This window comes from Notechis scutatus, chromosome 2 (genome assembly GCF_049901735.1).
Source record: "Notechis scutatus isolate UNSWTSFEM ecotype Mainland chromosome 2, rNotScu1.2, whole genome shotgun sequence".
In the NCBI taxonomy this organism is placed as follows: domain Eukaryota; kingdom Metazoa; phylum Chordata; class Lepidosauria; order Squamata; family Elapidae; genus Notechis; species Notechis scutatus.
The window spans coordinates 70,412,601-70,430,441 of NC_142010.1; the positions used below are offsets into that span (position 1 = coordinate 70,412,601).

The following is a 17,841-nucleotide window of genomic DNA, read 5'->3' on the forward strand; positions in this document are numbered from 1 at the left end:
ATTAACTAGGTTGCTCTAGATCCTGTAGAAAAAAAAAGTCTGCAGCCTGAAAAAAGGAATGGGGCAAAATGAAGGATAAGCATAGGCAAATCTAGCACCCCCTAGAACAAGGGCCTTCAAACTTGGCAAGTTTAAGGCTTGTGGACTTCAACTCCCAGAATTCCTGAGCTCACGTGACTGGAGGAGGAATTCTGGGAGTTGAAGTCCACAAGTCTTCAAGCTGTCAAGTTTGAAGACCCCCTGCCCTAGAACATTTTGGGGTATAAATCACATGCCCCCAATGGCTAGGAATTTGGGGAATCGTGCGTGCAAACATCTGAAGTGTGTCAGGTTGCCTAGCCCTGGGACAGAATCCCCTGAAGAGACTGATTGTGCTTAATCCCTCTTTCTAGAGCAGGGGGTCCAGTTGAAGTCCACCAATCTTAAAGTTGCCAAGTTCGGAGACCTCTGTTCTAGAGCTGGGATGAAAGTGCTGGATCTGTAATCTGTTAAAGATAAGGAGTTTATCCTCTCTTTCCTCCAGAGCCTGTTCCTTCTGAGCTACCAGTCTGAGGGCCTCTGTCTCCTCCTGGCTCTGGTTCAGAAGAGAGGGGCTTCCTCTTTTCCTCCTGGGATGGCCTGGTCCTCCTGGTAGATCCCCCTCACGGGCCCAGCTTCTCATGATCCAGGCAGGACCCAGCTTAGGCTATACGGGTGCCTATAATTAAAGGCCCTAATCACCACCAGGCGCCCTCCCCTGCTCATACATCTGGGCACAATTTAATGCTGGCGACGAGGAAGCCACAAGGGACAGGAGTGTTTTTGGCACTCGGTCCTGTCTGCAGTCCCCGCCTCTCTCCAGGCCTGGCTTTGTCTGCCAAGAGGGGATGGTGTAGTGGGAGAGATCGTCACCCTCTATACAGGAACAGCTGCGGCTGTCAGTAAATTGCCGAGCCCCCAGACGAGCTTCGTGAGGTTGCCTAAACTTGGGGTGTGGCCATTTTCTTTTAGATCTCAGGGATTGGCGGTTTTCTGCTTCTGAGGATGGGATTCTTGAAAGGGAACAGAGACCAGAGCCTTTGCTGTCTGCCGGGAATTCATTGGCAGGCGCTATTCTGTGTTTTTGTGCGCCTGGATTTACAATTCTGAAGGGACAGCGAAGGTTCTATTGCTTTACAAATCAAATCAACGTGCGGTTTGCTTTCTTGACATTTGCTTCACGCTTTCCCGTGTTCATAAGTATCCCTGTTGTCTGGATGGGCAGTGAAATGCTGACCTGAGACTTACCCCCCCTGGAAGCAATTGAGCTCAGTGCCGGGAGCCTAACTAGGATGGCAAAATCTGCAAGGAGAAGAATTGGGCGTGTTAAACCGTCTGATTTCGTTCGGTTCTACAAGCTCATCCAAAAGACAGGGATAGCGGTGGACATTTGCTATTCTCCCCTCCAGGCTGTATGCTGTGTTTAGGAGTCTTGCCTAGAGTAAACTTGAGTAAAGATGAATAGAATTGGGTTGCGGTGAAAGTTGCTTTTCTGAACAATCTTGTCAGTTAAGACCAAACATTTCATGCATAGGCCCCAGAGATAATCTTGGCACTTTGTCACCAGAAATCATTCTCCCTTTAGCTGATAATAGTCAGGGCCATTTTCCAGAAGCCTCTTATTCCAGGACACTTCCTGGAGTATATTAGGATCTACCCTAACACTTTTGTTCCCTCTGCAACTCTCCTTTTTCTTTCTCTCTCACTCTCTCTCCCCCCCCCCAACCTTCTGACCCATCTCACCCATCTCCAGGGTCCAGGCCCCATTAGGCACAAAGGGTCTCTCTCGATCCAGGACTGACAAGTGTGTGAATTCTCTGCCCAGACGACCAGCTGAGGGAGTGGGGAGGGGGTTGTAGGCCATGACGAATGGCTGCCCCTAGATCCTGAAAGGCTCCTGAGGCTGGAGGCTGCTGTCTGCTCCCCAAACAAAGCTGGGTGTGCGGAGAACTGAAGGGGTGGAGGGTCTCTCTCTCTCTCTCCCTCTCTCTCCATCTCCTGCTCATTGAGATGTCAAGCTGAAAAGCCCCCATTGTTCACCCGTCGCTCTCACCGGAGATGGGACCAACATGCTTTGCAACTCAATTTAGCACTAAGGTTACCGGGTTGTGTGTGTGTGTGTGTGTGTGTGGGAGAACAGGAGAATTCTCTCCCCCCCCCATTTTTGTAGTATAAGCAAGTAAATGAGTGCTCCCAGGGGTCCCAGGTCCTCTTTGGGTGCTCCTCACTGGATGAGAGGCATTGAGTAGCAGAGCAGGGCTGATGGCCCAAGGCTTTCCAAAGCAGTATTTCTGAATGGCTAATCTATCATTCTGCAAATTGAGCTGGCCACTTGATGCAAAATGCATGTTACTACAGAGTGAGCCTCTTTACTTGAGGTAATTCGCTCTAAATGGATCCCGTCGGGATTAAAATTACATTCGTGACTATCCAAGCCCAAATCAAGGGGGTAGGCAATGTGGGCCATTAGTACGCAAAAACAGCTTTAAATATCAGGTGTGTGGATGAGGTAGACATAGCTGAATGAGTGCATTTTGGGAGCTTCGGTGATTGCAGCATCTCATGCCACGCAACCCAAGACCTTGATGACGTCAGTGGCATCATCATCATCATCATCTTTTCTCTGCTGGAGTTGCTCTTCTCCTTACAGAAACAAGATGCAGAGGGAAACCTGGGACTTGTCAAAAATTTTGCACTGCAATTTCGTAATCCTTTACTATTGATTGGGAGTGATGTTGAGTTGAGAGTATCAGATGATCTGCCTAGATGTCATAGTCACTAATTTTCATATTCTTCTTCTTTGCTGTTGAACTCATATATTCATGCTCCCCTCAGTTCCAGAGTTCATCCTGTCTGTGGAAGTGTTTTTCTTAAGGAAACTACCAATTCCACACATCCCAGGCTTGCTTTCTTTTTCAGTATTAGGCTACCATGCTAATAAAATGGGATTTTCATGTATTCTATTGATTGGTTAGATTTTTTTTATTCCATGTTTATTCCAGGAGCTCAGGCCCCATGTCATATTCTCATTCTCCAGTTGTGTCCTCATAACAATCTGTGAGGCTGGTTTGGTTGAGCACCAGGTACTTGGTCGTGATCATCCTATGAGCTTCATGGGTGAATGAGTATTTAAGTTAGGTCTCCCCGGGAATATATGAGCAGTCTAACCACACGACATATAATACCAGTACAAAGTGGCTTTAGGACCTGAGAGCAGATCACAGCAATCTCCCAGAACAGGAACCAGTCACCATCACAGTAGCAGACCTCCAACGGCAGGTCAAAAACATGAAGAGCTGGATAGTACCTGGCTCAAAAATGATCCACACCACGTGGCTGAAGAAACTAATAATAGTACATGAATGCCTAGCAGCACAGATGAACCATCTACTAGCAGCAGATCCCCACTCAGGCTGATCATAAAAGGCAGGACAGTGCTGATCATAAAAGACTCTCGCAAGGGAACATCACTGTCCAACTGCTGCCCAATAGCCTACCTTCCCACAACATGGAAAGTCGTATCAGGCATCATAGCAGCCAGGCTACGGGACCCTATGAGCCAGTATATGAGCACAGCTCAAAAATGCACTGGGAACAACACCAAACACCAGTTGCTCATAGTGCAATTGCCCGGGACTCAAGATCTAGACAGCCTGGATTAATTATAGGACAGCATAGATTCAATGCCACACACACAGATCTAAATGTCTGCTGCCATACAAAGTCAACAAGATGCTAAGGACCTTCCTCAAGAACTCAATGGGATTGCAGAAGACAACACTAGAAGTCAACTCAAGACAGCTCACACAAGTAGCGATCAAGTGTGGAAGATACCAAGATGATGTACTATCCCCAACTATTGTTCTGTATAGGCTTGAAACCCATCAGCCAGATAATCAAAAGAACTGAATATGGGTACAAGTTCAAGAGTGGAACTCTAACCCTACCTCCAGCCACCTCGATATATATGACATACATTGACTTGCTAATCCAACTGACATGGACCTGTAGTGTGGTCATTGGGATATCATTCAGACTGAAGAAGTGTGGCCATATAGTAATCAAGAGACGAAAAATAATTAACACTGATGGGTGGAACTATCAGTGGGCCACATGGCAGACATACAAACCAGTTACAAGTACCTTGGTATCCCATAATCACATGGAAATCACGATAAGGAGGCCAGGAAGACTGCAACATCCAAGTACCATCAAAGGATAAGACAGGTCCTATAGAACCAGCTCAATGGGAAGAATAAGATCCATGCCGCCAATATGTATGACTTGCCAGCCATCAGATATCCTGCCAGTAGAGTGACCTGACCAAAGGAGGACACGGAAGCTTCCACTGTGAAGACTCAGAAGCTTCTCATGATGTACAGAGGTTTCCACCTCAAGTCCAACTCTCAGAGATTATACACCAGCCAGAAAGAAAATGGGCAGTCTGGTGAATGTCAAAGGCACTGTCCTGGATCAAACCTAGAGCATCTATAGGTACATCAGTAAGATGACACCCAAAGATGAGCTGCTGAGAGAATTCCTGAAGCAGCAGCAGAAATGGGAGGAAGACCAGGCAGAGGAAATGCCATGACAAGATAAGACACTGCATGGGAGTATCCCGTTGAAAGATAGCTGAGGTAGCAAACATTGGGAAATTCTGCTAATGGCTGGAAAGAGCAAGCTAAGACTGAAAGACAGCACTGAGGCATTTATTATAGCAGCACAAGAATAGGCACTAAGCAGAGGAGGAAGAGATCTACCACACTATACAGGACTCAGGGTCTGGAATATTTTTAAATAACTCAGGACGGTGAACATACAAAATATTCCTTCTTCTGTTTTCCCACAACAACCTCTGAGGTGAGCTGGGCTGAGAGAGAGAGTGACTGGCCAAAGTCACCCAGGCAGTTTTCAGGCCTAAGGTAAAATTAAAAGAGTCTTTTGGTTTCTAGACTGATGCCTTAACCACTGGACCAAACTGGCTCTATGATGGGGTGGTGGGATGTGAGATCCAGGTAGGAACAGTATACACTGAACCACACAATCCAGTAGCTGGCATTTGTATACAAAAACATTTATGTATGGGCTAGACCTTTCCAAGTCAAGATAGTAGACTCCATAAAAGTTTGTGGAGAATAACAGGGATATGATCCTGTGGACTTCGAGATTCAGACAGACAAGCAGGTAGGTGCTGGTCAATCAACCAGAGTTACAGTAGTAGACAAGGAGCAGAAGACAGCAGTGGTGACAGCAACATCAGGGAGAAGGAATCTTGAGTAGCTGGAGAAGTATCAGGATCTGAAGGAGGAACTGAAGAGGATGTGGAAAGTAAAGGCCAAAGAGTCCCATTGTTGGAAGGAACACTTGGTCTGTGACTTTTAAGTTTGCTCCAATATATCCCAGGAAAAATGTCAGAGCTCTCTGTTCAGAAGAGTGCAGTGCTAGGAATAGCTAAGATGCTGCATGGGTACACATACACCCACACCCACATCCCTCAGGAAGGAATCGGAGATAAAGCACAAGGATTCATTTTTGATTAGATTAGATGCATTTTCTTAGCTCTGCAACCATTGCAATATTTGGCGGTATCCGAATATATAGGGTTTCAGGAACATTGTGGAGAAATGCTAATCTACATTTAGCTTCTGGTACAGCAACTTGCCTTTGCAACTCCATTTTCAAAAGTTTTTGTCATCGTTTACTGTGTGACATTGACATCTTAACATGAGATGAATGTTCCACCACTGCCTTACGCCAAGAAAAGTACTGGTACCTTGTCTTCTCTGTAAGACAAATTTTGTTTACTGTCTACATAAAAACCGGGGATGGCTTCCACATGAGGTGTAGAACGTCAGACTTCAACCAGTAGTTGTTTAGATTGCAACAGTTATATTGGGCTTTGCCCATCCTCCTGTTTCTTTTCAAACCCTATGGAAATATCAGATAACAGCACAATCAATCTACTGGGGCAGGTCAAGGTCCCTCTTCTAACTTTTTAAATAGTGACAAAGAATAGCTTTTATACCTTCCTTATTACTATTTTCTCTCTGTTTAAGTCTCATTTTATTAATGCTATTTTACAGCTCCATTTTTAACATAAATATTTAACTGGCACTTGAAGACTTGTATACCAGCATTTTCAGAATGAAGTCACAGACACCACAAAAGACGTCTTTCTGACAAAGTTGTTTTAATAATGGCTTCTTTGGGCAATCTGCAGTTTTGTCCTCAAAAACATCCTGGCCATTGAAAGTAATTTTTATACAACATACAAAACTGAACATGTAAAGCAATCGCAAGTGATTAAATATAAATGAAGCACTTATGAGAAGAAAAATTGTTCCTCTGGGCAATTCCACATCTTTTACCTGTGCACACCACCTGTAAGGAGAACGCAAGGAGGGAAAAAGCAATGAAGCATGGCAAGGGAATTATATATCCATATGTTGCTTTTTTAGCAGTGTTTGGATCACATCGGCAATTTTCCACTGAGAGTGCCTGGAGGCAAAATGAAGCTCTGGTTGGTTCCTTGGCAAACCACAGGAGGCATGAAACAGTAAAAGGTGGATGTGTGTGTTCGTTTCCTACACTCAAATGGGCCTAAGTTTCTCACAGTTTTGATCCCTGATCCTGAATTTTGAGGATTATAATGGGAAGAGACAGGTTATTACCACAATGCGAATATGGTAATGTGTATCCTTGTACCTCTGTTTGCAACAGACAGGGCATTTCAACCTTTTACTCTTGTTGTTTAAGCTAGGTTCTTTCTCAATATCCAACATGTTTTGATATCCAATATCCAACATGTTTTTTCATTCCTGAAATTTGTTTCTCAATTCATACAGGTCCCTTGTGCAAACTTTACGATGCTGATTTGTCTTTCCGGTATGTGCTGGCCAAGGATGAGGTGAACGTTAACCCAACACGTCCGGGGTGCCCAGGTGGGGACAAAGTAGCCACAGTCCTTTCCCCCCTGCAAAGCAGCTTTTGGGACAGTTAGCAGCTGGGAAAGTGCCCTGACCTTAACCACTTCTAATGGATTGAGCCAGCCCCAGTGACCAGTAGCCAGTGGCTCCTCTTCAGCTCCTTTTTCCACATGCCTGCGCAATCCGGGCTCTCCAGGGAAACACTGTAGGTGATTATGCTAATCCTCCTTCCCTCTCCCACCAAGCAATAGGCAGAAATTAAGTGCTTGCTCCATTCCTGCCAAGAAAAGCCGTGTTTCACTGGTCAGCCCCCCCCGCCTCTGTTCCCAATGCATCAACTCCAGCCCTCCCCCTCCTCCCCCTCCCTGCCCAGCAGAAGGAATGTTTAATCCAGCCAGCCTATTCCAGTCACGGACAGGAGCAGGAACTGTCTGATCTGCCTTTGAGAAGAGGTCAGGCCGCCCTGGCGTTTAGGAGAAGGGGGGGAGGGCCTTGCACCCCAGAAGGCTCCAGAGTGGAGGAAGAGGAGGGAAGGGTGCAGAGACTTCCAAAACCAGGACAGCAGATTTGTGTACAGGAGTGGGGAGGGATGCTGTAACGGGGACAAAAATCTAACAAATCACTGGAGGTGAGCGGGAGGAGAAGGAGATGGAAGCCATGCAACATCAGTTGTTTCTAGCTAAATGTAAATAAAGGCCAGGACATCAAGGAAACAAACGGGGATTGTGGATCGTAGACAAGCAATGGGTTGGGGAGCCAGAACTAAAGAGTTTGAGGAGTTGATTTCCTGTAGCATTCTCAACATGGCAAAGTACTGTATGTCAACATTTCCTAACTGGGGTGTTTGTTGCACTTCTGCCATATCTGGAGGACACCTTGCAGAAGAAGGCTGAGCATATTTATCTTGGCTGCCATTTTCTAGTAAACTGCGGAACGATGTCCCTGGACTTTGTGCAACTTTGCCCTACGCTTAGTTATGTTTGTCAAAGAAAAGCATTAGTATGTGTTCAGAAGCATGGAGGATCAATAGCTGGAACATTCCCAATGAGCGACAGCACCTTGGACACCAAATACTGTAGGTCAATTCCACTCTAGACAAGTGAAAGCTGGTCTTTGGGGGCCCTTTGGTTACTAAATAGGGTCGTGCTGCAGATTCCGCAGAGGTATCCTCACAAAGTACCACTTTCCTGATAATATATAATCTATAGATCTATGGCAGTTTCTTACTAAAATATTAAACTGAGATCATCTTTTATAATCCCACTGAGTTTTCACAGTTAAATTGCCTAGCTGGGCCTCTGGTGGCTTGTTGCTTAAGGGTGGGAGTATGCGCATCCCAGGCCACCTCAGCAAAACCTTGGCATAAACAGTACCTCCAAGGCCTGGTTTCACTTTACTCCAGATGCAGCAGCTGCAGTTTGATCAATTCAGGGAGCTCAGCCTGCTCACTTTCCGTTTTGAGGCTAGAATATTGATTCCCTGCTCTTTTCATAGGCTCTGGTTTTTTTAGAGGATGGAATTTTGTCAGGGAAGTTCAGGATGTGGATGCAAAAGCATTGAAACACAGCTGAAAGTTATCCTGCATGCCTGGCATAAACAAAAACAGGAAATGTATGCAGGTGGAGTAAAAGCAAGTTCAGAGCAACCATGTAAATTAATGCCAACTGCCACAGTCTCATGCAAAGCTTCATATAGGCACCTGTGTTCTATTATAAGTGTGCACTATAAATATTCTGTTAAGAGCCAAGAAATTTGGCAGATACTACTGTGTATCATTTTATTCTTCCTTATTCGATTTAATCCAGCCATAATCTTGTGACTTCTGTTGGTTACACTATCACAGTAAAAACAGCAACAGAATTAAAACAAGCTATCCAAATCACAAAAAAAACAAAACTGAAGTAGGAGACAAAAAAAAGGCACAGCTGATGTTCCTGAAGGTTTCTGTAAAAAAAAAGCCATTTTGAATAACTTCCTAAAACCTATTAAGGAGGGACCCAATCTGATTTCAATTGGGAGTCAGTTTGTAGCATTAGCAGAGCTCATGGAGAAGCAAAGTCCTCCTCACTTTGGCTCCCTTAATATCTCAGAAATGTGGGACCAAAAGCAGCTCCTTCCTACTTGATTTAATAGGTTGGGCTCAATCTGCTTGGAGGAGGTGGCGGTCTGGTGGCTTTTATTATTGGCACAGGTAGAGTAGAACTTGCAGACCTGAGGAAGCAAGACATGTTTGGAAATGCTGGTTATCTGTTAATAGATTCAGGGAAAGGAGAATTGGCCCAACAGCAACAGCTTTGTTTATAGACTGGGTGTATTTGACTTAATTGCTCTTTCTAGACCCAAATATGGTTAGCAGTTTTATTTTAACCCAACTTCTGAAAGGTTTCTGATAGAATATTTGTAGCTCAGGATTGAACTGTGGGGTCCTTGGTCCGTTCAGAGCTTGATTGTTTTCTTGCAGATGCTTCATTACCAAATTAGTTTAACAGTGCAAAAGGGAATGTTGTTTATTCTCATTTTGTACACTAATGGCTTGCCTTGCCAATGTTGATGGGAATGGTTTTAGTGATTTCTTGATTAGGGTGTTGTTTACCATTAGCTTGTTTGTCTGAGTTGGCAATTCCTTGATTAGGGTATTGTTTACTTCTTGGTTGTTGGCCTAGGTGTTACTCTCTGCTCATCCAGGTGTTGATGGCTGGTAAGGAAGTATTTTTATCTTTTTCTACATTGGTTTCTACATTAAATAATATTTTTACATTGAGAGTAGGAACATTACTTTGGCTGAGATATGTAAGCAGAAGGTTAAAGCTTATTTTAAGTCCGTAACAGAGATACAGTATATATTATTTGGCTCTAACACCTTCCTAATTCAGTTGGAGGTATTGCAACATTATCAAACTTGCATGATTCCCTTATTATAGCCAATCTTGATAAAAGTGCTTTTAGGCTTCCCAAGTGGAATTGATTTCTTGGTCTGATCTACCTAACAGGATTTATATCAAATGTTCCTTTTTCACTGAATAGCATTGACACTTTCAATTAACTCCACACTATTATCATTATGATTATCACTTTTGGATGCTATTGGCAGCTAATTGGAATTTTCATTGTCCTGGCACTTGATGTCATCTATAAATTTGGTCTTTCAATATATCACCTCCCTCCAGATAATTCATGAATTATTTAAGTAGATAGCAATCCAAAGGTAATTCTTGGGGTTCTGTTTGTTTCTTTATATAATTAGACTTAAGTCCTAGATTTAAGTCCTAGAAAGCACCTCCCAAGAACAAGTTTGGCATAGTGGTTAATGCACTGAATTAGGAACAAAAAGACCCAGGTTCTAGTTGTCTCTTATGCAAAAATGCCAGCTGGGTGGCAACCCCCCTCCTCCACATCCTGGACAAAGGAGCTGGCAAAGCACTTCTAAGAATATTGCCAAGAAACTGTATGGATGGCTTTTTTGCTTTTTGCTTACCCAAATAAACACTGCTTGCAAGAGAGTTTTGCTCACCAATTGATTGTCAACTTATTGTGGCTCTCTAATCAGAGATTTGCAGCATCAACACACAAAAGTGAAAGAATAATAATGGGCAAATTCTGACTTCCTACTACAAAATGGAAAAAAAATATGCTCTGAAGCTAACGGTTAGTGATCTAAGTTCTTGTGCCCTGGAATAGCCAGTCAGGGAGCTAAAAAGGATAAATGCAACGTAGGACATAGTGTTAAGTAGAATCTAGAAGCTCAAGACCTAAATTTTATAGAATAGATTGGAAACTAATACTGCTATAAGCAGTGGACGTAAAGAGATGCCTCTAAAGAAATCCAGGAATGTCACACAATTCCTCCCCCCCCCCCCCCAAAAAATTCTAAAAATTAGAAAATTGGTAAACATTACGTTGAAAGGAAGATTAAAAAAAGTAATTTCTCTCCACAATCCTTGGAGTTTGTTTAAAATGCTAACAATGGAATCTGTTAGTAAATATACTAAGCTTAGGTAAGGTATTGGCAAAATCCAAGGGACCAATGAACAGCTTAGCAACGCATTAAAGCAAAGAGTTCTTGAGCTTCTGTTGAAAGTAGGATATACATCCAATAAATAAGAATTAATGGCTGAATGAGATGAACCATAAGAAACGAACTGGTAAAATAACAAATGCAGGAAGAATTTGAACAGCATGAAGAAACTAAGAGAAAGAACATCCAGAATTGAAATATACTTGGAATAGGAAACTGACAAGAAGGCTATTGGCTAATTAGGAGAGATGGAAGGGAGGTTAAATGTATGCTAAAGGATAATAGGAAAACAGCAAGGAAAGAGAATTCAGTCTTTATATCTGTCATCAAGGGTGAAGGACAAATAGGCATGCCTAAGATGGCTTTTTGGAATGAAGACTGAGCAGTTTGAGATAAATAGAAGTAATAAAATATTTAAATAAACACCAAATTAACACACTGAAAATAAATAATCCTTGGGTGAGAAAGTGCCCACCAAATAGTTTTCTAAAATTTAAATATGTGACCCCAATTTTTTAAAAGGAATTGAGTAATACAAAAAAACTATAAAACAACTCAATATCTGTTCTGAGAAAAATTGATGAAGGTATTATTAAAGTAAATAAATCTACAGAGAAAATTATGTGGCCACCAGAATTCAACGCTAATTTGATGGCACATAATCAATCAATCAAAAATAAACAAACAGAACCATGAGTCTTGATGGAAAGGAATTGCTTTGATTTCTGCAAACATAAGACTTGCCTTTGAGACCTTATCAGGGGATACATCAACAAGTATGTAGACAAGGCTGATGACTCAATAGATGCTGTATACTTAGATTTACAAATAGTTTTAACAAAGTCTCTTAGCAAAGGTCCCTGAACAAATGCAGGTGTTATGGGATAAGAGGAAGAATTTTTAATGGATTGGTGATTGGCTAAAAATAGGAAACAGAATAGAAATATGCAAGTAGACAATTTTCACAGTGGCAAGGTGTACATAGCAGAAAAAGCATACAAACCAATGCTTTTTAGCTTATACAGAAACAGTCTTTACAGCAGTGAAGTGGCCAAATTTGTTTATAATATCATAAACAAATTTGTTTATGATATTATAAACAAATTTGATATTATCAAAAAGAGATTTCTAACAAGAGCTTGGAGCTCCAAAATTAAAAAGAGCTCTAAGAAGGTATATCCAAACTAGGAAATAGCTTTGGTTGCAATCAAGCACAACAAAGAGCTCAGTTTTGAGACTACACAGTAACAATCAAAGCAGGTAAGTATAAATTCATATTTGCTGCATCTGCAGTTTTGTGGCTGGCAGCCCTGTTTAGAGTAACCTAGGCAACTTTAGGGAAAGATGGGTGAGACAAAGGTCCTTCAGGAATGCCAAATGAATGGGTGGATTTCTTAGCAGAAAATGTATCTCATATTCACTCTGTTCTAGATGCCAGTTGGACAGTCTAAAAGTGATGAGTGAGGCAGTGTCTCATGTGGTAACTTAGGATTTTTTTGAGCCTGTTGAATCTGATGGACAGAGATGCTGCTTCTCAGTAAACATTTGGGCAATCCAAGAATATTGGTCCCTGTATAATAATCCTGGGTTACAATCCTCTGCAAAGAATTGATTTGTAACCTGGGAGATGCAGGGCTATCAAAGATTCCCAGCCTGTAGGCCAGATGCTTCAAGTGCTGGCCATGCCCATGCCTGGTATAGCAAAGTGGGGGGGACGGACGACGGACTCCTGATATGTTACATGATGCTGCCGTGACGACGTGAGTTTGACACCCCTGCTGTAGACTCTTGGTGGTTCATGAATCAGAGATGGCAGCTGTGGATAGAGAACCCTTTGCCTGACATCAGCTGATGTGCCAGTTACTACCTTACCTCAACCAGAATGACATGACAAATTGCTCCTAATCTGATAATCTGTTAAAATTACTGCAGCACACATGTGGAGGTTGGCTTTGGCAATCACCCAGAAGCTACAACCTAATGCAAAATATAGTTGCAAGATTGCTGAGGGATTTACCTTGTCAATCGGGAACAGGGTGTCAAACTGGATTTCTTTGAGGGCCAGATCAGCATTGTAGTTCTCCGAGGGATGGGGTGGGGGTGGGAGAGATGGGACGGACATTTCCTGCAGCACTCTGCTGGCCAAAACCGGGTGTCCCATTTTGGCCATCAGAATGCTGCAGGAGGCTGTTCAGGCTGAAAATGGAGTGCTGGGGAGCATGTGAGGCCCCCCCCCATGCCCCATTTTGGCGTCCAGAGGCACCGCAGGCTGGTCCTTTGCTATTTCCAGGCTGGCTCCACAGGCTGGATTTAGCAAGTTTTTGGCCTTAAGTTCTGTTCAAGTGACCATCATAGTTACTTGATTTTTAAATTGTATTTTGAAACATTACACATTATCCAGGAATTGTATGGATTCAATTAAATATTGCTAAGTAAACAAGTAAGTAGATACAGTTCAGCGTAAAGAGGAATGAAATGATGCACATTGGCACAAAACACAAACGAATTCCCATCTTTTTATCTGAGCTGGCAGTGAATGATTAGGAAAGGCATCTGGAGTTATGGTAGTTATCTCAATAAAAATGTCAACTTGGTGTGCAGCTACTGAATAAAGGCAGATTCCATGCCTGATATCATTAAGAAGGGAATAGAACATAAATCTAACAAATGTAATGCAGTTTTTATAGAAACCACATTTGGGAGTGTTGTATACAGTTCTGGTCAGTGCACTTTAAAATAGGGAGTGTGCATCAATGTCAAAAATAACTTTTTATTTGAAAAAACTATCTGATACAGAATTTAACCGAAGTTGGTAACATTCGTAGATTATAATTTCACATATGGGTTTCTTACTGCATTGGAAGCTTGGATTTCTTGTAACATAAGGTTTTCAGAACTAAATTTTATTTGATAATAATTTAGACAAAAACCTTTATAATTCTTTGACTTACGATTTATATTTAGTTATTCTTCATGACTGTATATTACCTTGATAAATGGAATATTCTAAAGTGCATTCATATGAGTGTAATATGCAGCACTGATCCGATGTTACCTTATTTTTTAATTTGATCTTATGCAACATCATTTTATGACACTGTAAGCCACCCAGTGTTGCTTGATAGTGAAATAAGTGACATATAAATTTGATAAACAAATAAGTAAAATGCTTGTAAATCTCTATTTTTGCCGTTTTTCTTACTTTCCTGTAAGAAAAGCATATAGAAAGTCGCAAAAAATGGCAACTAAAATGAGGTGGAATAGCTCCTCTATCAGAAAAGCCTATAGCAACAAAGCCTGTTTTGCTTGGATAGCAAGTAAGAGGAGATACTATATATTAAATCATATTGGCATAAATACGATGGATATTTCTCATACATGCGGTGTTAAGAATTTGAGGTAATCCATTTCAAAATAAAATGTAAGGAACTTTAAAACTGATTGAAGCACTTCTATGCTTTCTACAGTAAGCAATTATGGTTACCCAGCTTGGATAATTTTAAAAGGGTATGGTTTAGATCAGGGGTGTCAAACTTACATCGTCATGGTGGCGTCATGTGACATATTGGGACTTTTCCCTCCTTCGCTGAACTGGGTGTGGGCATGGCCAGCATGTGAAGCATCTGGCCCATGGGCAGGGAATTTGACAGCTCTAGTTTAGATAATCATTGCTCCTAATATGCACGAGTACTTATTATATTACCTCCTGAATCAGAAGCAATATGGTAAAACCATGTTTATTTGGTAAGAAGTAGCACAATTTCATTTCAGTACCTCAGGTGGATAAATAGTACTTAAAAACACTAGGCTACCACCCAAAATAAAGTACTTTTATTTGATATACAAGCGCTTTTCCTGTGGCACATACCCTAGGGCATACATAGTGTGTCTTATGCTCTCATTTGCTCAACTCAAAAAGAATTAAAACCTTATTGAACAAAAATTGTATGAATTGAAAATATGGAGTGCAAGTTGCCTTTTAGAGATAGAAAATTCTGTGCTTAAGTTACTCAGAGTTGAATTTATTTATTAGGGCCATTTGTCTTCCCGTTTTAATATTGCCTGTCTCCTTTCCCTCTCCCTGCCCCTCTCCCCTCATATGTGTCTCCCATTTCTAGCTTTATGTCCTACCAGCCTTATAAGGAATTTTTACATTAGCCCTCTGCTCTCCTTAGGAGGAAGCAAGTCATCTACCATTTCATCAGAGGCAGTATGCTGTATTTACTGGTCATTGGGAATCAATACTAAAAGAGAGTCAGCATCATCTTTTCCAGGTTTGTGAGGTTCCCATAACACATGAAAGTTAGATTGGATGGGCCTAAGGCCTCATTTACCAAGACACTATCACCCTTGAAAAATTATACCAAGGTCGAGGCAAAACTTGGTACAGTTATCAACTGAGCAGTATCCACAGAAGTAACTTATTTGGGATCAAGGACAAGTGAACTGAGCCACACACCAAATCTGTATTGTTTCTTTCATCTTTAATATCTTTTCACTGCCATTTATTGTTCCAGATGAAACACTATCTCACATACCTGCAAAATAAAAAAATGGCAATCACCTGCAAACAAACATACAAACACACACAGTATAATTGGAGGCTCCCAGGATTCATATTTAGCTATGAGTTTCGTTATGAAAAAGAGCTAAGTTATGTGCAAAAATTAGTAAAAAGCTAAGATACTCTTGCCCAACCTAATGCACCATGAAATGTTGGGTTAAACCAGACATTTCTAGAATCAAAGTTGAAGGTTGGATTTCAAGAGTATACAAATGCTCATATATAATTTTCTACTACTACATTGCATTTTCCTTTTGCTATTCACTGTTCAACTTGGCAGTAAGAAAGGTAACTGCAAAATGTACAACTCCCTTTTATTGAGTTGGCAGCAAGGCAGCGCTTCAATTAAGAACAAATGTTCACATCAGATTAGGAAATTAGCACTGTAGCACTAAATGAGTTTACTGAAATCATTTGAAACAAACGAGGGCAGGCCCCGACTGGATTTTGTATTCCAACTTTAAACAATTCATAACAATGGTTCTCCATCTCCCCCATGTGGCCACACATTGTAAGATCTCAGCAGATCTATAATCTGTTTTAAGCAATTTGAATCTCCACCTTTCTGCCAAAGCTTCTTGAAATTCTTTTCATTTGCAACCACAAACTGGGGAGTGGGACCATTTCATTCAGTTTCTCATTTTACAACAATTTATTGGGGAAAGTGGCAGGGTTTACTTTAGACAGTGATAGTAGCAGAATTTGTTCCTCTCGCTTTTTGCAGTTATCACAAATAAACCGAGAGAAACCAAGCTATTTCATATAGATAATCCTCAACTGATAACCGATTGTTTAATGACTGTTCAGTTACAAGTTGGTGCTGAAGAGAGACTTATACCTATCTTTGCACTTTGACCCGGTTTCAGTGTCAATGCAGTCACATGATTAAAATTTGGGTGTTCAGCAACCAAGTATGCATTTGCAAACCTTCCGTGTTCCAGGATCACATGAGAACACCCTTTGTGACCTACCCAGGGGGTTTCCAAGAAGCAAAGTCAATGGGGGAAACCTGGATTTACTTGTCAACTTGTGTGATTTGCTTAATGACCACAGCCAAAAAGATACAATTGAATGCCGAGTCACATGACTTAGGGATGGACATTCTGTTGCGGTCATGAGTTGAGGACTACCTTTTGTGGTGGTTGCTGAGTACAGACCTCAACTTATAACCATTTGTTTAGTAACCATTTTAAGTTACAATGGCACTGAAAAAGAAAAAAAAAACTTACGACCAGGTCCTGGCACTTATGGCAGTCCCCAGGGTCATGTGATCAAAATTTGGATGCTTGGCACAACATAACCAGTAAAGCATTCCTGGCTTCCTCTTGAGTTGCCATGAGGAGGAGTGTGTGTGTGGGGGGGGAGACCTGATGGATGCAACTGTTGGAGAAGCCCAGGATGGGGATTGCCACTGAGGATCTTCCCAGCTGTCTTTTGACAAGCAAAGTCAATTGGGTGGGTGGGGGGGGGAGCCAGATTTGCATCAGCAACCAGGGGATTCCTTTAATATCTGCAGTGATTTGCTTAATAGCTGTGGCAGAAAAGGTTATAAAATCGGGTATAACTCACTTTACAACCACCTTGCTCAACAATGAAAATTCCACTCAGAGTTGTGGTTGTAAGCGGAAGACTCCCTGGACAGGTATTCCTCAATTTATGACAAAAATTGAGTGACTGTTCGAAGTTTACAACGGTGCTGAAAAAAAGTTTTTCACACTTACGACCGTTGCAGCATCCCCATTTGTTATGTGGTCAAAATTCAGACGCTTGACCATTGGCTCACATTTATGACAGTGGCAGCATCCTGGGATCACACGCTGTCACCTTCTGACAAGCAAAGTCAACGGAGGAGCCAGATTCAATTAAAACCGTGTTACTAATTTAACAATGGCAAGGATTTACTTAGTAAAATGTGGCAAGAAAAGTCGTAAAAAGGGGGAGAACTCACTTAACAAATTTCTTACTTAGCATCACAAATTTCGGGCTCAATTGGGGTCGTCGGATGAGAACTACCTGTCTCCTCTCTATATTTGCAGCTTTGTTTTGAAAAAAAAAAAGCTCTTCACTGATCAGGCAAACGTCCTGATGTGCTGCTTCTACTTATTTTTAAACCTTGAAGTGGGTTAATTTAGGGTCCCCAACTCCCGGTATATGGACCAGCACCAGTCCATGGTATGCCAGAAATCGGGTCGCACAAACAAATGAAGCCCCATCCACGGGATGCAGGCAGCATGTGAAACCACGCCCCCCTCTGGTCCATGGAAAAACCTCTCTCCAGGGAACTGGTCCCTGATGCCCAAAGATTGGAGGCTGCTGGA

General features: G+C 41.9%; 1 protein-coding gene across 2 annotated transcripts in view; it reads right to left on the minus strand.

Moving 5' to 3' along the window:
- Positions 1-5,924: 5,924 nt before the first annotated feature.
- The window catches only part of ZNF346 (zinc finger protein 346), a 29,212-nt gene continuing 17,295 nt past the window's right edge, over positions 5,925-17,841 (minus strand). Inside the window, exon 7 of one of the 2 annotated variants that reach the window (XM_087955083.1) lies at positions 5,925-5,946. In XM_087955083.1, coding sequence (XP_087811209.1) covers positions 5,940-5,946 — 7 coding nt within the window. In that variant the 3' untranslated portion in view covers positions 5,925-5,939. Of the gene's footprint in view, positions 5,947-15,426; positions 15,498-17,841 lie in introns of those variants that run through there. The other variant, XM_087955082.1, reaches the window with a different exon arrangement.